General features: G+C 42.1%; 2 protein-coding genes across 4 annotated transcripts in view; both read right to left on the minus strand.

Moving 5' to 3' along the window:
• The window catches only part of LOC114511072 (zinc finger protein 530-like), a 568693-nt gene that overhangs the window by 183499 nt on the left and 364674 nt on the right, over window positions 1-20520 (minus strand). The window lies entirely within an intron of this gene.
• On the minus strand, window positions 7245-20422 carry LOC114510582 (zinc finger protein 814-like). Its single transcript, XM_028529128.2, has 3 exons — window positions 19219-20422; window positions 18007-18133; window positions 7245-11866 (listed from the first exon to the last, which is right to left on the minus strand). The coding sequence occupies exons 1-3, from the start codon at window positions 19249-19251 to the stop codon at window positions 9294-9296; spliced, it is 2733 nt and encodes a 910-aa protein (XP_028384929.1). The 5' UTR covers window positions 19252-20422; the 3' UTR covers window positions 7245-9293.

A 20520-nucleotide genomic window follows, 5' to 3' on the forward strand; every position in this document is an offset into this window, starting at 1 on the left:
AAAAGGCCTTATGAATGTTCTGAATGTGGGAAGTCCTTTAGAGCAAATTATTACCTCACTGAACACTCAAAAGTTTTCACTGGAGAAAAGCCTTATCAATGTACTGAATGTGTACTGATCGTTTTCATCTGGCTCTGGCTTCTATTATCATCAGAGTTTTCATATTGGGTTAAGGCCTTATAAGTGCAGTGAATGTGGGAAATCTTTTCCTGAGAGCTGGGCACTCATTCAACATTGAGTTCACACAGGTGAAAGGCCTTATGTGTGCAGTGACTGTGGGAAATCTTTTTTTCAGAAAAATCACCTTCTTGTACATCAGCGAGTTCACACAAGATAAAGGCCTTATGATTGCAGCGAACATGGGAAATCCTTTAAGGATAGTTCCGTTGAGTTAACATGAGAGTTCATACTGGGAAATGCATTTGAAAGTAAAAATATAGAAAATCCTTTAGCCATAGATTTTACCTTCTTAACACCTGAGATTTCATATGGAAAATGGTTTTATGAATGTAGTGAATATAAGAAATGTTTTACCTATATCTCTGGAGTTTGTTATTATCTGAGAGTTCATACAAGATGAAGGCATTATGTGTAGCAAATGTAAAAACTCCTTTACCCACAGTCTTTCACCACCAGAGAGTTTACCCAGGAGTTCTTGGAATGTGGAAAATTCGTTTCCCAAAGGATTTTCCTTAATATACAATGCAGAATTTAGATTGGAGAAAGACCTCAGATGTGCAAAGGAATGTGTACTTTTCTTGTTTAGTATTATGACACTGGAAGAAACCATAAGAAGCCATTTGTCTGAATTTGATCTCATACATCCAGTTGTCCACAGTTGGGAGATTTGCCCTAAGTTTAGTTATTTGGGAAGCATGTGTACCTATGTTGCCCTTTCTGACCTGCATGGGGCTTTATCAGACGGCTGACTAAAATCATTTCTGTTGACCAAAACTTTGTAACTTTGGGAATTAATGTAAAATTGGAATTAAGGTATGGAGAGAGAAAAACAGGGTCATGTAAACAGTCAGTTATCTATGTAATCTAGAACTTAAAAAATTATTTATTTTTAGAGAATGGAAAGGAGGGAGAAAGAGATGGAGAAAAACATCAACGTGTGGTTGCTTCTCACATACCTCCAAATGGGGGACTTGGCCTGTAACTCAGGCATGTGCCCTGACTGGAAATGGAACCAGTGACCTTTTGGTTCACAGGCCAGCACTCAATCCATTCAGCCACACCAGCCAGGACTAGAACTTTTTTACAGGAGAACTTCGTGGGTAGGTAGGCCTGGTTTCTTACCTAGTTGCTATGTCACACAGCTGGCAATATGTTTATTACCGACGGATGTCTGAAATTGATGCCCTGACAATCAAAAGCTTATTGTTAGGCCCTATAGGGAGGGATGAATAGGCAGAGTGCAGAAATTTTTATGCCACTAAAACACTGTGATATAAAGGTGGATAGGTACATGTCATTACAGTGAAGACATGTAAGAACTTTAATCTCATAATTTGTGGCCCAACATTTATTTGTATATTTTGCAGTTTAGTCTCTGAAGCAGCTTACAAATCATGACTTTATTCTTTGGGCTCCAAAACCACCCACAGCATGACTATGTTGTCCAACAATGCTACTTCTTATGCTGCTGACAATCAACACTCCCTGTACTAAAACTGTAATTAAAACTTTTCATTCTGCAGACCTGAACTTGAATTAGGATGTTGCTAAATGCTTAATAATCATATACAAGGAAGGACCCCCTCCCCAAACAAAAAACCATCACGGAATTATCTCGTGCAGTGTGGCCCCACTGTAGTACAGGATTCCCCTGCCCAGGTGAGGGTTCTAGGAACCCATCTGTATCACTATACCAGCTGGCACTGTGAGAAGCTATGTTTGGCTTCAGTGAATTTTCTTTAAGACTCAATGTGTTTGCTCATTTCATGATGGGTGATTTAAGAGCACACCTGCCCACACAGCACTGGGTATTCAGTTTTTGACCAAAAACAGCATGACCCCAACCCCACCCTTCCTATTTACCTGTACTTGTCCTGAGTGACTTTGTTTTGTTTCCCTGGATTAAAAAAAAAAAAAAAAAGCCCTCAAAAGGAAATGTTTTGCTGATGTGGAAGCGGTAAAACAAAAAACAAAAGCACTAAAAGGCATCAAAATTGACAAGTTCAAAAACTGTTTTCAGTAATGGGAAAAAAAGTCTTGATAGGTGTATTGCATCAAATGGAGAGTACTTTGAAGGTCACTGAAGTTTAAACATGTAAGAATAAACACATAATTTTTTATAAACACATTCCAGGGTTTTTTGGGTTCCCCCTCATATTGCTCATTGCTCTCAACTCACAGCTCCACCTGTTAACCATTGGATCACCTGAACATTGAAGTTCCAGTTGACCCTACCAATCAGAAAATGAATGATGTAAGTTTGTGAACTTACTCCCTAGCAGCTCATCTCTTTGATTGTCACCTTGCAAAATGCATCTTGAGGTTCTGGCCAAGATGTAGGAATAAATAGAAATGCTTTGCTTCCTCGCAAAACCAAAAGAAGGATAACAACCAATTTAAAAACAATAAACAACCGGAAGTGCCACAAAATGAAACTGCAAGAAACTCTAACAACCAAGGAGTTAAAGAAACATTCACCCAGGTAGGATGGGCAGAGATGGGACACAAACAGCCAACTGGAGAGGACATGCAGCAAGGAAGCAGACTACACAGGCCAGGCAGGGCTGGCTGAACAGGAAACTAAAGACTCAAAACTAGTAAAATACTGCAGGGATTGCCATGGCAGAAGAAACTCCCATTCTCATAGGAGATGTCCTTGGAAAGAGTAGCTAGAGCAGAGTAGGCAAATGGCATTGTTCCTTCTCTGACCTGTCCCTCACAGACAGCACTACAACGCAGCAAACAGAGTTGCCCTGCCCCAGCTAATACATAAGACTCCACCCCCTTACAACATAACAACTGTGCTGAGACAAAGAAATATGGCCTAAATGAAAGAACATCAAAACTCCAGAAAAAGAGCTAAGCGAGGAGGAGAGACAACGTATCTCATGCAGAGTTCAAAACAATGGTAATCAGGAAGGTCACAGAACTGATTGAGCTCATTGACAAAAGGAAGGAAGAAATGAAGGCTACCCAAAGTGAAATAAAGTAAAATATACAGGAAACCAATAGTGAAGGGAAGGAAAGCAGGACTTAAATCTACGATTTGAAACAAAAGGAAGAATAAACATCCAACCAGAAGAGAATGAAGGAACAAAAATTCAAAAACACCAGGAGAGGCTTAGGAACCTATGAGACAACTTTAAGTGCTCTTAACATCTGAATTATAGGGGTGCCAGAAAAAGAACAAAAACAAGGAATTGAAGACTTATTTGAACAAATAATGAAGGAAAACTTACCCAATCTGGCAAAGGAAACAGACTTCCAGGAAGTCCAGAGAGTCCCAAAGAACTTGGACCCAAGGAGGAACACACTGAGGCACCTCACAAGTAGGTTAGCCAAGATTAAAGATAAAGAGAGAATCTTAAAAGCAGCAAGAGGAAAGGAGAGAGTTACCTACAAAAAAGTGCCCATAAGACCATCAGCTGATTTCTCAAAAGAAACCTTGTAGTCAAGAAGGGGCTAGAAAGAAGTATTTGAAGTCATGGAAGACAAGGACCTATGGCCAAGAATACTCCATCCAGCAAAGCTATCATTTAGAATGGAAGGGCAGATAAAGTACTCCCCAGATGAGGTCAAGTTAAAGGAGTTCATCATACCAAGCCCTTAGGTGAAATGTTAAAGGAACTTATCCAAGAAACAGAAGATCAAAAACTGAACAGTAAAATGACTACAAAGTCATGACTAGCAACTGAATCTAAAACACAAAACAAAAACTAAGCAAACAACTAGAAAAGGAATAGAACCAGAGAAATGGAGATCACATAGAGGGTTTTCAGTGGGGAGGGGGAAAATGGGGGGGAGGTATAGGGAATAAGAAGCTGGTAGGCATAAAATAGACGGGGAGTTTAAGGATACTATAGGAAACAGAAGTCAAAGAACTTATGTTAAACCCATGGGCATGAACCAAAGGGGGAGGGGGAATGCTGGAGGACAGGGGTAGGGTACAGGGTGGAAGGGAGGATAGAGGGGAGAAAAAAAATCAGGACAACTATAATAGCACAATCAATAAAATATACTTAAAAATTGGTTTCTAATAAAAAGTTGAATTTATAATTTTAAAAAAACCCAAAAAACCTAAAATGCATCTTCAAAAAACCTGTTCCATTGTTCCCACTCAGGGTATGTCTTTTGTTTTTATTGAAGGCTGTGTTCCCTGATTTGCAAATCCAAAAGAAAAAAGTCCCTTTCAATTTCTCAGAAGGGTCTTCTGGAAATTTTGTTTATAAAACATTTGTCCAAACCAGTAGAATGTACAAGAATGAACTTTATGTAAACTTATCTTTGAAGGATGATGTGTCAGTGTAGGTTTATAAATTGTAAAAAAATCTCAGGTTGGGGGATATTGGTATTGAGGGAGGCTATACAGGTTTTGGAGGCAGAGGTATAGGAAAAATATCTGAACCTGCTGTTCAATTTTGCTGTGATTGTAAACCTCTAAAAAAGTAAACTCTATTAGCATAGTATTACTTAAGTTGCTCTCTGGTTGAGATATATGTAGGATTACTCAAAGAAATTTGAGTATATGTTAGCATATGTACTAAAAATTAGTATGCAAATAAAGCAATGTTCAGGAATGGGGCAGACACAATTGCTGTCAGTGACACAGGCAGGAGAGGTTTTCCTGTGGAACCAGTGGCGGGGCTCTAGTTTGTCCACCTGCTTCATTGCAACCTAATAGTCTTCTTATGGCCCTACATGGAACTTTTTCCTCTTGACCATAGTGACAACACTGACTAATTCTTCAGGTTACATACACTTGAAAAGCAGTATCATAATGTTTCCAGCTATACGTGTACTTATTTTATGTGTGAATGAGTACGGAAAGACACACCCATTTACATAATAAGGGAATATCTTAGACCTTAGGACTGAGACTCCACAGACCTCATCACACACAGCACACACACCGAGTGGATCTTGCAGTAGTGAAAAAGCAGCTTTGCCCTCAGTGTCATGTAATCTAAGTTACTCTTCTGCCTCAGAATTATGTTCACTCGTACCACTGAAACCTTCATCACCTGCCACACAATCACCATGACCACCTCCCTCCTTCACTTGTATTTATTGCGCAGCACCATGAGCAAGTGCAGAGAACAAAAATACTCCGCATCCCGCACCTTGGTTCTTTCTGACCAAGTAGTACCGCTGCCAGATCGACGTGCATTCTGCCACCTAAACGCCGTCGACCGCGGCTGCGGCTGCAGGGCTCGGGACGGGGTGAGGAGAGGGCCTGGGTTACACACTCACCTCAGCCCGGCGCCTCACACTGGCCACAGCCATCAACTCGGGACTGAGGTACGAGATCTGTGTTCGAGGAGACAGCCTTCGCAGCGGCCACCTGGGTGTCCCCTGGGCGCTCTTTCTCGGATTTGTTACCTCAAAACCGATACGATTCAACGGCCCGACTCCACACACACAGAGCAAGTATGGCTACCAGGAGAGAGAACCAGAAGTCCCGCCCCACGTCAGTCTCAAGGAAATGCTTTCAGTCTGGTACGTCATTGGCTTAACTTCGCGCATGCACTCCTGGGCAATGTAGTTCCTCGGACCTTAAGAAGCGGCAGAAAAGTCCTCAATCATTGCCCACAAGAATGTTGTAAGGCAGTGATCCTGCGGTGATGTACCGATTTCCAGAGCCTTTGCTCATTGTGAACTACAGTCGAAGACACAACTCCTCCTTTCATGAATTTCAACCTGCTCCCAGAATGAAAAATATTTGAGATGCTCTCAAATCTCTTGATCTAAAAGGAAACATCCTTCCAGTTACTCACATACAAAATAGTCCAGGCACAGCAGGACGTTGTTATTGCCTCCAAATGTGTGTAGTCTTAAGTGTGTACTTGTATTTTGCTTTGATTAACCGAGAACAACGAAAATGACTCCATACTGAGCCATGGTTGGAAAGAAAGACCACGTATATTCTGAATAGCTTTAAATAGGCAGTACCATCCCCAAAAGGGGGCGGGGATTGTGTGGAAAGTAACCTCAAAGGGCGATCTGATCATAAACTCCTAACCCTGAAGGGCATAGTGGGGAGTCACATGCCAGGCCTGAAACTTCTTTAGGGAAAAGTGCTAAGGCAGCCTTGTCTTTTTAATGTGACTGTAGGTTAATACTCCTTCAGAATACCAAAAGTAATAGCATTCAATGGGAGCATGAACCCTCAAGAGAGTGTACAATTTTGTTAACTATCCTGTAATCCCCTTCACACTTTGCTTTTGCCAAATTCCATGCAGTTGTCCCTTTGTACCCTCAATTTCAACTGCATAAAAGTGCAAAACTTATTCTCAAAAGCATTGGAGACGTTTCTCCCAGCATGTCATCATTTTGGATCACATAAGCTCTTATAACAACTCTCTACATCTTCAGATGTTCCTCATGTTAAGTTCTTCTAGTCCATGAACAAACAAACAAAAGAAAAAACCTCTCTGTTCCCCACAGTCAATGATTATGTCCTGCCCACTTAGGGACAACTTTACCTGCATAGTGTTTCTTTATAAAAAAGACTATTTACTAAGCCCTGGCTGGCGTAGCTCAGTGGATTGAGCGCGGGCTGGGAACCAAAGTGTCCCAGGTTCGATTCCCAGCCAGGTTACATTCCTGGGTTGCAGGCCATAACCTCCAGCAACCGCACATTGATATCTCTCTCTCTCTCTCTCCCCGCCTCCCTCCCTAAAAATAAATATTTTTTAAAAAAGACTGTTTACTTATAGAAAGGGAGAAGAGGAAGAAGGTGAAGGGAAGAAACACTGATGTGAGAGAAACATAGATCAGTTGCCTCCTGCTTACCAGGACCAATCTGCAACTCTGGCACATGCCATGGCCAAGAATGAAACAGGCAAACTCACTTTCCACGACACCCAATCAACTGAGCCACATTAGTCAGGGCTACCCATGTAATATTTCTTAACTTATAACCTAAGACAAACACTATCTATAAGGGATTGATTCCATGACCCTGCAAATACTTATATAAGATGACATAAGATTTGTATATAGCCTACATATGTCCTGTAGATGTTAACAAATTTCTAGATTACTTATAATACATAATGGCAATATAAATTTTATATACCTTTTTTGTATTGTAGTTTTACAAAATATGAAGAAAAACTATTCATGTTCAGCAGGCAAAAACACACAACCAATATACAGCTAGAAGTACATAGTACACGTGAGCAAAAATGTAAGTTATTTTTTAGTATTTTCCACTCATGATTAGTGTAATGCAAGGATGTGAAACCCATGGATACAATGGCCAACTTGACCTTTTTTTAAAATATTTTTAAAATATTTTTTATTTTTTACTCATTGTTATAGTTGTTCAAATACAATTATCTCCATTACCCACTACCAATTTCCTTTGCCACACCCATCCCCACTTCCCACCCAATTTATTTATTTTGAGAGAGAGGAGCGGAGGAAAAAACAGAAAGATCAGATTCTCGCACGCCTCAACTGGAGGCCTGAACTGCAAACCAGGCATTTGCCCTGAGAATCAAACCTGCGACTATTTGGTTCCCAGACCAGCACTCAATGCACTGAGCCACACCCCCCCAGAACTCAATTGGTCTTTTTTAAATGACCAAATTCAGCTACACAAAATAACCATGCCTGGGAGTACTCAGATATGTGCAGACTGATCATGCAGTCAGGGTCCCAGAAAGAATTCTGGGTACATGTGCAGAAGAGGCACATTCATCGAGCTGGCTGCAGTTTCTCCAATCTGTAATGGGCCACTGTTTCTGCACCAACAATGGTCTTCCCTGAACCCAGTCTCTCCATCAGTGACCCTAGTCCAATGAAATATGGACAGCAGGGCATTTCGCTTCCTGTATACCAGAAGACGACGACCCACTGATACAATCTGTGCCATCAGCTTCAGGTAAAGGAAAAATCATGCTACTCTCGTAACTATCTGAGGGTCTTATATCTGCCACCTCCTCAGGGTAATCTCTGAGACTCCTAAATCACAATATCCAAATGAGAACCAGAAAGCCCTTCATTCCTTTCTAGGAAACTTTGGAGAGCCACAAAAATTTGGTCAAAACTGGCCAGTTATTTTCTGCCACCGATTGTCTACAACAGTCTGTCCAAAAGCAGAGAATGTTTGAGACCCGGAAAATATTCACCTCTTCATGCTTGTAGAGCCCAAATCAGTTTATAAACTACCCTGTACAGTAAAAAGTACAACCAATTTTAAAGGAGAGCGCTGGCAGGGTAGCTCAGTTAGTTAGAGCATCACCCCAATGTGCCAAGGTTGTGGGTTCAAACCCTTGTCTGGGTACATAAATAATCAACAAATGAATGCATAAATAAAGAAACAACAAATCAATAATTCTCTCTCCCCCTTCTCTAAAAATCAACAAATAAAAATTAAAAACAGCCCTGGCTGGTGTACCTCAGTAGATTGAGCACTGGCCTATGGCCCAGAAGGATGCTGCTGCAGTTCCTGATCAGGGCATATGCCTGGGTTGCAGGTTGGGTCCCAAGTTGGGGATGTGAGAGAAGCAACTGATCTACGTTTCTCTCCCTCTATTTCTCCCTCCTTCCTCCTTGCTAAAAATAAAATCTTTTTGATTTTAAAAATAAAGATTAGCGTGAAATCAAGAGTAAGGCCTCAATTATTCCACAAGCCAAAGCAATGTGCAACAGGCACTTCCTAGATTTATGAACTGCTAGCTAGAAAAAGTCATCAAAAGTATCACGTAAGACCAATGAACCCCTGCGACTGGAGATTAGTCATAAAGGGAAAGCTGACACCTAAGTGCTCACATTATTCCTACTTTACTACAGTATATGTGAGGACAAGAGGTCAGTTTCCCTGAGCACATTAGGGTGTGGACTCTTGCAAAGTTTGTAAATCTGCTCTGTGGTAAAGTGGAAAAGGCTACACCCACACAATTTGCACCGTAAACCTAAAAAGAGTCCTGAGCAAGTAAGAAATTACAATACATTTCCACACATTTCCCACATGAATGAAATTTAGAAGGAATCTCCTCATTGGGTCAATTCAAATGTAACAGCTTAGATTCAGACAGATGGCTCCTTAGAGTTTCCTCCAAGGCTGTTTGTTACACTGAACAGAAAATTATACATTCACAACACATTTAAGGCTTTTCTCTAGTGTGAACTCTCTGATGTTGAGTCAGGGTAGATATTCGCTTAAAAAATTTCCCACATTCACTGCACTCATAAGGTCTTTTTTCAGTGTGAACTCTCTGGTGTTTGCTGAATTGGGAACTATCCTTAAATGACTTTCCACATTCACTGCACTCATAACGCCTGTCTCTTGTGTGAACTCGCTGATGATAACGAAGGTTGGAACTACTGATAAAAGATTTCCCACATTCGCCACACTCATAAGGCCTTTCTCCACGGTGCACTCGCTCATGACATTGAAGGGAGTAGCGACAAGTGAAAGATTTGCCACATTCAGTGCACTCATAAGGCCTTTCTCCAGTGTGAACTCTCTGGTGTCTAACAAGTGATGACTTGCTAGTAAAAGATTTTCCACATTCAATGCACTGATACGGCTTTTCACCCCTGTGAAGTCTCTGATGATAACGAAGGCCGGGAGCAGAGGTAAAAGATTTACCACATTCACTGCACTTGTAAGACCTTTCTCTATTATGAATTTTCTGGTGCATTGAGAGGGAGTATTTGATATGAAAGGATTTCCCACATTCACTACACACATAAGGCCTCTGTCCAGTGTGACCTCTCTGGTGTTTAACAAATTGAGAACTATCTTTAAAGGTTTTACCACATTCACTGCATTTATACGGTCTTTCTCCAGTATGCATTCTGTGATGATAACGGAGGCTTGAGCTAAAGGTAAAAGATTTGCCACACTCATTGCACTTATAAGGTCTTTCTCCTGTATGAATTCTCTGATGGTAACTCAGGGTAGAACTAGACGTAAAAGACTTCCCACATTCATGGCATTCATGAGTTCTTCGCCCAAGGTGCCGTCGCTCATGGCATCGAAGGGTGGAGCTAGAAGTAAAAGATTTGCCACATAAACTGCACACATAAGGCTTTTCTCCAGTGTGAATTCTATGATGGTAACGAAGGGTAGACCTAAAGGTAAAATATTTTCCACACTCACTGCACTCATAAGGACTACTCCCTGAGTGAACTATCAGGTGTGTAAGAAGGTTATTTCTATGGGCATAAGACTTCCCGCATTCCGTACATTCATAAGGCCTTTCTCCAGTGTGAATTCGCTGATGATAACGAAGTTTGGAACTACAGATAAAAGATTTTCCACATTCACCACACTCATAAGGCCTTTCTCTCGTGTGAATTCTCTGATGATAGCGCAGGGTGGAACCAGAGGCAAAGGATTTTTCACACTGACTACATTTGTAAGGCTTTGTTCCTGTATGAACTCTCTGATGATAAGAAAGGCTACTGCTACTGGTGAAAGACTTTCTACATTCACTGCACTCATAAGGCCTTTCTCCAGTGTGAACTCTCTGGTGTTTAGTAAATTGTGACCTATCCTTAAAGGTTTTTCCACATTCACTGCATTCATATGGTCTCTCTCCAGTATGCACTCTGTGGTGATAACGGAGGCTTGAGGTAGAGGTAAAAGATTTCCCACATTCATTGCACTTATAAGCTCTTTCTCCTGTATGAACTCTCTGATGGTTATTCAGGGTGTACGTAGATGTAAAAGATTTCCCACATTCACGGCAACCATAAGGCCCGTCTCCTGTGTGAGAGCTCTGATGATAATTTAGAGCAGCAACAGAGGTAAAAGATTTGGAACAGTCATTACACTTATAAGGCTTTTCTCCAGTGTGAACTCTCTGATAAGGAATCAACACTGAACTATGACTAAAAGGTTGTGTACATTCACTGCACACAAAACTGTTTTCTCCATTGTGCTGTCCCGAGGGAGGTATGTGGAAATATTTGTGGCTTAAGGATTTTCCACATTTGCTGCACTTGTACTGCCTTGCTCCAGTATGAATTTTTTGATGCTCACGGAGGGTTAAGGCTTCACCAAATGATTTTCCACTTTCACCACCCACATGGAAACTTTCTCCAGTGTGCTCTGTGCAGTGTGTGATAAATGAGGATTTGTACCTGAATGTTTTTCCACAATCATTGCACACAAAACACTGTCTTCCAGTATGAACTGCTTGGTCCACAAGTATGTGTTGGGGGTTGAAGCCTTTCTTGCCTTCTTCCAAAGCGTAATGACTTTTTCTGCTTTGTAACGTTGCTTCCCACTGGGTGTCTTTGTTGGGCTCCTTCACATTATGGGTGTCCTTCTCCTGCTGAGGACCTGAGCTGGCCAGGAAGTCAATCTCAACCTCATCACAGGTAAAGGGATTCTCTGACATGTGGGTTCTGCAGCTCTTCACAAATGAGGACCTGCCCAGAGTACTACTGAAGGGTTTCTGTCCCATATGCTGCTCCTGGTACTGTTGACACTTTGCACTGAAATGAAATCGTTTTGCACATGCCCCACACCTCAGCAGTGTCAGGCTGTGTTGTGTGCCCTGCTGCTCTACCAAGGTGAAAATGTCTCTCAAGACAGGCCCACAACTCGCACAGGGGTGAGTCTTCTGGGAAGATGAAGTTGCCTTGGGATTCTTGGTTTGTGATACTTGTACAGAAACATTCTGTTCAATGGGTGTCTCCACATCCTTTCTTCCACAGCAGCAACCTGAATGCAGAGAAATGCTGGTGAAGTATCTATTAACAGCAGGGAACCCCAGCACACATATGTGTATGTCACATGAAAGCAAGAATACATGAAATGTTCTTCAAAGTGAGAAAGTACTACTGAAGGACTGGCTGATTCTTGTCTTTTATTGGGCCTCTAAGGTCGCAATATAATGGACACCTCTCCAGGGGAAGGATACTCGGATAGGGCATGACACACGGAAGAGAGACAGGGCTTACAATGCATTTCCTCTGCCAACAGCTTCCTGCATGTTCCTTTCTGCTGCTGACATTAGGCTGGGTAGACGCATGCATACAAACCCATTACTGTCCAATTGCAAGATATGAGCTGCTGTACAAAATCAATATATAGATTTTTGAGTGTCTGGGTGAATAACACATGAGCGCCAATGTTCAAAAGTACTACAGACAGAGGGGTGAGAGAAAGGGTGAAATGTGGATCAATGGAGGTAGAAATATCCCTGAGCTGGAAACCATGGGGGAAGTGACAAGTAGTAGGACTGACAAGTTAGCAAAGTATCAAAGCTGGAAAAGGTAGAAGTGGGTGGGGCTACTGGCAATAATAGCAAAACTATGGTTGAAAAAAAGTCATATTCCTGATATCATCTGAACGAGATCCTGACTTCACAAGCTCCATAGCTACCACACCTCCTGTAAGCCCACTTTGCCATTGTTAGAGAGAGATCCATCCTGTGATTCATGTAGATAGGACTCTTCCCTGAAAGTCCTAGCAGGGCAGCTACATAGAACATGGGTGACAAAAGGAAAAACCAGGAACACTGAGTGGCCAGCATTGTGCCAGAGCAAGGAAGCATAGAACAGACCCAGAAAAGAGATGTAGGTGAGTCATGTCAGCATGATGGTGAAAGAAACCAGCCTTGATTACTAATAACAAAATATTAAGACAGTTATACACAGAGAAAATTGGTGGTTGGAGGCCTAAACAGTACCTTTAAAATACTACAGCACCATGCCTGGTGTAGCTCAACTGGTTGTGCATCATTCTACAGAAGGTCAGGAATTCAATTCCTGATCAGTGCATATGCCCACTTTGTTGGCTCAGTACTTAGCTGGGCTGTGTTCAAAAGACAAGCAACTGATACTTCTCTCACAGCTAAGTTTTTCTCCCTCCCTTTCCCTATCAGAAAAATGTTTTTTAAAAAAAATAATGCAACAACTTAAAAACAAAAAGACACACAGCAACACAGTGGAGCATGAAAAGGAGAATATCCACACAAAGAGATCAGGTGGTGACATTGGCTTAGTGAACACAGACAGAGATGGAAAAGAAACAATTAGGCAGGAGCCATGCATACCAGCTACAGGGCAGATGACATAGTGTTCCCAATGCCGTGCTCTGCCAAAAACCCCAAAGCCTTTGCCACAGAGACCACAGATCTTGCTGAAAGTGAGAACCCCTACAATATGCACAGCAGAGGAGACCCAGCACGTGTTGCCCTGGATCCAAGCTGCCTACTCCCCAGAGGATACTGGCAGCCTTAACACTGATGGTACCAAGGGCCATCACCACAGGCAACCTGTGGGACCAGAGTAGGTGAGTTATCCTCACTCCCCCTTTCCAGGACCAGGGCAGCCACATCTCCCAACTCCCAGGCCCCAGAGCCACAGCTGCTCCTGGGATGCCTGCATTTTAGACCCTGACTCCACAGCCATCAAGTGAGTGCTCAGGGCTCAGGCACCAAAGCCATGACCACTGAGGGGCAGCCGGCTCCTCAGACACCAGAATCACTGTCTCTCTGTGTGTACCTGTGTGCTGGTCACAGGCTCCAGAACTGATCGGTGTGTGACTGCATCTCACACAACAATGTCAATTTTCCTGGGAGCTAGTCGGTATCTGAGACCCTACTACTGCTATTCCTCTGAGTCTACTCAGAGTCTAGAATCCAGATTCACACCTGCTCTACAGGTGCCCAAAGATCAGACACCAACTGCATCATCACCATGAAGACCCCCTGCACTTGGCACCAAAAGGGAACCACTCAGCCAAAACAGTTCCCATGAGAGAACAAAGCTGAGAAGTCCTCAGAAACCTTCTCTACTGGTGTCAACACCCACAGTCTTAGCTATTGTTTCCCTAATGTTGACCTCAGGTGACACAGATTCAGACACTAAGCTGCTGGGCCTCCTTGTATTGAAAACTGCAACATCCTACTAATAAGTCTGCACAGTGACACCCACACACAGGTGATGATCTTGCCCCATAAAACCTTTCCATGAAGTCTGCAAGAAATTCTGCTCTGTGAAATGTACAGTCATCAACACAAGGCTCCAAAGTACACACACACACACCATCAAGGAAACATGACAACCCCCCAAACAAGAAAACACAATAATTTATCAATTACCCCAAAGAAATGAAGGTCTGTGAATGGTCAGAAGAGGACTTTAAAATAAAAGAAACAGAAATTATGGTGCTTAAAAATATAATAGATGAAAGGAAAAGAATGGAGCAGAGAGCATCAACAATTTACTTGATCCACCAAAGAAGTGATTCAGAAATGGAAAGGTGTTTTAATACCATCCAAAGGAAAAGTAATCAAAAGAGCTAAATAGAGTGAAGAAAGTCTACATAATTACACGTTATCCTAAGGTTATTTGAAAAAATAATGGCCCTGGCTGGAGTGTCTCAGCACCACCCTGCAAAACTATAGGTCTGCAGTTCCATTCCCCATCAGGACAAATGCCTCAGTTGCAGGCCAGGTCCTGGATTCGGGTGTGGCGGTGTGCAGGTATTCGAGAGGCAACTGATTGATGTATCTAGCACATGGATGTTTCTCTCCCTCTCTTTCTCCCTTCCTCCCCCCTCTCTAAAATAAATAAATAAAATCTTTTTGAAAAGCTTTAAAAGATCATCAATATTGCCCTGACCAGTGTGGCTCAGTTTCTTGGGTATTATCCTATAAAGGGAATGGTCAGTGATTCCACGCCCAGTCAGGGCACATGCCAGGACTGTGGTTTGGTCCCAGGTCAGGGCATGTAGGAGAAGGAACTGATCAATGTTTCCCTCTCTCTCACATCAATGTTTCTCCCTCTCCCTTTCCCTATCTCTAAGATCAGTGACCATATTCTCCTGTCAGGATAAATAAAAAGCTGTACAGAAAAAGAAGTAAAACTGCTTATGTTTGCAGATGACATAAGTTTATATGATTAAACCTAAAATCTGCACACAAAAAAATAAATAAAAACTCTGCTAGAAGAACAATCCCTGTAAATTTACAGAACCCCAAATCTACATAAAAATCAGATGCATCATAACACTAACAAAATATTTCAGTAGGAAATGAAATATTAAAAACAATAAAATACTTAGAAATAAATTTAATCAAGGAGGAGAAAGATTTGGATTCTAAAAACTGTAACACAGTTCTCAAAGAAACTGAAGATACAAACTAATGCAAAGATATCCTGTATATTTGAATAGGGACAATTATTATTGTTAAAATATTTCTAATAAACAAAATGACCAAATGATTCAATGCAATCTCTACCAAAATCCATAACATTTTTTACCAGGAACAGAAAAAGAATCCTAAAATTCAAACAACAAATGATATCCAATAGTCAAAGCAATTTTGATCAAGATCAACTACAAAGATAGAGGCATCATACTTCATGATTTACTTTTTTAAGACTTCATTTATTTTTCGAGGACAAGGGAGGGAGAAAGAGAGACAAATACTGAGATGAGAGAGAAACACTGATCAGTTGCCTTTTGTACACATCTCAATGGAGACCAAACCTGAAACCCAGGCATGTGCCCTGACCAAGAATAGAACTAGCGACCTTTAGCTTTGAGAGATAACACCCAACCACTGAGACACACTGTTCAGGGCTAATACTTAAGGATTTAAACCATACTGCAAAACAATATTAACCAAAACAGACATTAATAGACACATGGACACACAGATTTAAGAAACAGAATATAAACAGCCCAGAAATAAACCCAAATATGTGGGCAACTATTCTTTGATAAGAACACCAAAACCACACAATGGGGAAAAGATAGTTTATCCAAGAAATAGTGTTGAGCTTTGGCCAGGAAAATCAATTGCTTAGAGCATCATCCTGATGCACCAAGGTTTCAGGTTCAATCCCTGATCAGGGACAAACAACATGAATCTACTAATGAATGCATAAATAAGTGGAACAACAAATCGATGTTTCTGCTTCTCTCTCTCCTCTCTCCCACCCACTCTTCATAAAAATCAGTAAAATAAATTAAAATAAAATAGTGTTGAGAAAACTGAAAATATACCTGACACCCTACTTTACAACTGTCAGAAAAATTAACTCAAAATGTACTAAACCCTCAAACATAACACATGAAATACAAAATTTCTTGGGAAAAAAGATCTTTTTGACACTGGCTCTGGCAATAATATTTTGGATGACACCCCAAACAGGCAAGAAAAGCAAAAAGTAAGCTAGGCTACCTCAAACTTCATGGTAAAGAAAGCAACTCTGCATAGTAAAGAAAGCAATCAACAGCCCTGGCTGGTGTGGCTCAGTGGATTGAGCCCTGGACTGTTGACTGAAAAGGTCACAGGTCAGTTCTGAGTCAGGGCACATGCCTAAGTTGCAGGCCAAGTCCCCAGATGAGGGCGAGACAACTGATTGATGGATGTAGCTCTCACACATTGATGTTTCTCTCTCTCTCTTTCACTCTCTCAATAAGTAATAAAATTAAATTAAATTTTAAAAAGAAAGGAATGAACAAAATGGAAAATAAGAGAATATTTGTAAAGACTGTCCCCTAAGGGGTAAATATCCAAAACATACAAGGTCCCATACAACTAAATAGAAAATCAAAAAACTGGCAACAAACCAGAATAATCATTTAATCCCAAATCTAAAAATGGTCTACAGAGATAATGATAAATGTACTTCCTTCCATGTTTTGGCACCAAGAAACATAAAACACACATACACTCGTTATTCCTCACTAAGCAACATAAAATGCAAATCAAACCAAGAATGATATCAACCCCCACCTGATAAGATGGCTATCATTAAAACAGCAGAGAGCCTTCCCTAGGGTGGCTCAATGGACTGAGTCCCCACCTGAAAACCAAAGGGTCGCCCGTTTGATTTCCAGTGAGGGCACATGCCTGAGTTGTAGGCCAGGTCCTGGGTAGGGGGCATGTAAGAGGCAACCACACACTGATGTTTCTCTCCCTCTTTTTCTTCTCTTGCCCTTTCCCTCTCTCTAAAAATAAATGAATAAAATCTTTTTTAAAAAACAAGAGAGGTGCAGGTGTACATATACTAAAACTGCTGTACATGTGGTTGAAATGTAAGAAAGAAAATCAAAATTATGAAAAATAGAAGAGTAGAATGCCAGGATCTGGAGTGTACTGCAAAATGGGTACCTGTTGGTCAACAGGGACAAACATTCCTTTAAAAGATGAGTGAATTCTGAAGAAGTAATTAAAAGCGTGGTGCCTATAGTTAACAATATCATATACTTGAAATTCAAGAGAGTAGATCTTAAGGATTCTTAGCATAAAAAAAAATAAGGTAATTTTCTATAGTGATGGTTGTTGAATTAACTTCATTGTGGCAATTATTTCACTTAATGTATAAAATCACCATGCTATACATTTCAATATATACAAGTTTACACCTCCACAAAGCTAGGGGAAAAAAAGGAAAACAGATCTAAAGACTACACACTATGTACCAGAGGTATTTTAAGACAAGTCCATGGTTCAGATACGTAATGACCATGACAACACCTGCAACTCCTGGCCCAGGTAGGCAGGAGGAAATGACAACTACAAGAAGGACTCAAACCCCAGGATGCAGAAGTGATGCGGACCTGGACACATTAACCCAGACACTGAGAGTACAAGCACTGTGAATCCACTAAGCTCAATGCAATAGTGCTGACCTTGAATTCTTCCCTAAAAGGGTTTAGGACTGGGGTTGCAGGGAGAGATGAGGGCAGTGAAAACACACCAGCCCTAACAATACAGAAAATACCCAGAAAACGAGGGCAGCAAGCAGTGCCCGTGGTCTACACCTGAGCACTGAGAAAGGTCTGGGGTGGATGGAGTAGAGTCTAGTCCGAGTCACTGGTGAGGCTGTGGGTCTTACCCAGAGAGGATATAAGTGAAAAGTTCTCCAGCATCACACAGAGGTACAGGCGTCTCTGAGCCTCATCAAGTAGCCTCCATTCATCCCAGGAGAAGTGCACAGCAACATCCTCAAAGGTCACACTGGCCTGTTATCATGGGGACAGGAAAAAACATGAACATCTGTGAGACCCACAACGCACCTCCTCGCACATCTACCCCACACCCAACCTTCTCTAAAGCTGCACACCTCAGAGGAATTCCACTGATATCTGTCCTACCCTCAGGTCCCTTTTTATTCATTATTGTTCAGGCCTCAGCCTCATCAGGCAGGAAGGCACAGAGATGTAATCCAGTTCTAGTCCTGGCTTGTAAGGTCCCATCCACCCTGTCATTAATTCCCTCTGGGGTCTCTAGATTGTGAGGAGACACAGCCAAGTGTGGGCTCATGCTTCACCCTTCAGTGCCCAACACTAGGGCTCTGGGACAATAACTCACTTTTTCTCAATAATCACATCGTTATGTAGATTGTCCCTTTGACACCTTCAATCACCACTTGAGCTCCCATAGGCACACATTTGTGGAGACGCTGCTTTGAAAGACTCCTCTGTACTTCTAGCTCTTGTTTCAATATTTGCCTCCCAGAAGCACATGTGAACTTCTGATGCCCATTACCCTTTTCGACTGGCTGTTCTCAGCAGCCACAATGGGCTCTCACCAATTTAAAACCCCAATTCTGATGATCTCCATCCCAGGTACAGTGACAATCAAAAGTGACATTTGTCCCAGCTTTTGGCCACCAACAGGACTGAAACCGCCCTCCCCCGAGACCTCAGCACAGCACAGCACAGCACACACGGGGTAAACAAACAGCAACTTTGCCCTCAGTGCGACGTCACCGCAATTACTCTTCTGCCTCCAGAACTATCATGTCCACTTGTACCATCCAAGCCTTCCTCGCTTGCCGCACAGTTACCGCACAGTTACCGTAACCACCTCCTTCCTTCACTTTTTTTCCTGTATGGAGCACATTGATGAACTGAGAGCAAGAAACAACTCCGCATCCCGCACCTTGGTTCTTTCTGACCAAGTAGTACCGCTGCCAGATCGACGTGCATTCCGCCACCTAAACGTGGTCGACCGCGGCTGCGGCTGCAGTACTTGACTGGCGCCCAGGAACCTGGGCTGCAGGGCTCGGGACAGGGTTAGGAGAGGGCCTGGGTTACACACTCACCTCAGCCGGGCGCCTCACACTGGCCACAGCCATCAACTCGGGACTGAGGTACGAGATCTGTGTTCGAGGAGACGGCCTTCGCACCGGCCACCTGGGTGTCCTCTGCGCACTTCAAACTCGAGTCTGTGTGACAAGGACCAAGACTCCGTCGCTCTTTCTCGGATTTACCTCAAAACCGACACGATTCAACGGCCCGACTCCACACACACAGAGCAAGTATGGCCGCCAAGAGAGAGAACGGGAAGTCCCACCCCACGTCAGTCTCAAGGAAATGCTTTCAGTCTGGTACGTCATTGGTTTAACTTCGCGCATGCACTTCTGGGCAATGTAGTTCCTCCGACCTTAAGAAGCGGCAGAAAAGTTCTCAATCATTGCCCACAAGAATGTTGTAAGGCAGTGATCCTTCGGTGATGTACCGATTTTCAGAGCCTTTGCTCATTGTGAACTACAGCCGAAGACACAACTCCTCCTTTCATGAATTTCAACCTGCTCCCAGAATGAAAAATATTTGAGATGCTCTCAAATCTCTTGATCTAAAAGGAAACATCCTTCCAGTTACTCACATACAAAATAGTCCAGGCACAGCAGGACGTTGTTATTGCCTCCAAATGTGTGTAGTCTTAAGTGTGTACTTGTATTTTGCTTTGATTAACCGAGAACAACGAAAATGACTCCATACTGAGCCATGGTTGGAAAGAAAGACCACGTATATTCTGAATAGCTTTAAATAGGCAGTACCATCCCCAAAAGGGAGCGGGGATTGTGTGGAAAGTAACCTCAAAGGGCGATCTGATCATAAACTCCTAACCCTGAAGGGCATAGTGGGGAGTCACATGCCAGGCCTGAAACTTCTTTAGGGAAAAGTGCTAAGGCAGCCTTGTCTTTTTAATGTGACTGTAGGTTAATACTCCTTCAGAATACCAAAAGTACCGCTGATAGCATTCAATGGGACAATGAACCCTCAAGAGAGTGCACAATTTTATTAACCATCCTGTAATCCCCATCACACTTAGCTTTTGCCAAACTCCATGCAGTTGTCCTTCTGTACCCTCAACTTCAACTGCATAAAAGTACAAAACTTATTCTCAAAAGCACTAGATTTTTCTCCCAGGCATATGTCATCATTTTGGCTCACATAAACTCTAACAATTCTCTACAGCTTTGGGTATTTCTGAAGCAGTAGACAAGTTCTACAAGTTCTACTTCTAGTCCAAGTTCAAAAAAGAAAAAGAAAAAAAAAACCCTCTCTCTTCCTGGTAGGTAATGATTATGCATTGCCCATTTAGGGACAATTTTACACAC

The sequence above is a fragment of the Phyllostomus discolor genome, chromosome 12 (genome assembly GCF_004126475.2).
Source record: "Phyllostomus discolor isolate MPI-MPIP mPhyDis1 chromosome 12, mPhyDis1.pri.v3, whole genome shotgun sequence".
NCBI classification, from domain to species: Eukaryota; Metazoa; Chordata; class Mammalia; order Chiroptera; family Phyllostomidae; genus Phyllostomus; species Phyllostomus discolor.

Excerpts from the sequence above, each read along its gene's own strand:
- LOC114510582 (XM_028529128.2), bottom strand. The coding sequence starts at position 19,251 with ATGGCTGTGGCCAGTGTGAGGCGCCCGGCTGAG. Across the intron at positions 18,134-19,218 it reads GTGTGAGGCGCCCGGCTGAG|GCCAGTGTGACCTTTGAGGA; the intron begins GTGAGTGTGTAA and ends CCATGATAACAG. Across the intron at positions 11,867-18,006 it reads TTCACTTATATCCTCTCTGG|GTTGCTGCTGTGGAAGAAAG; the intron begins GTAAGACCCACA and ends CTCTGCATTCAG.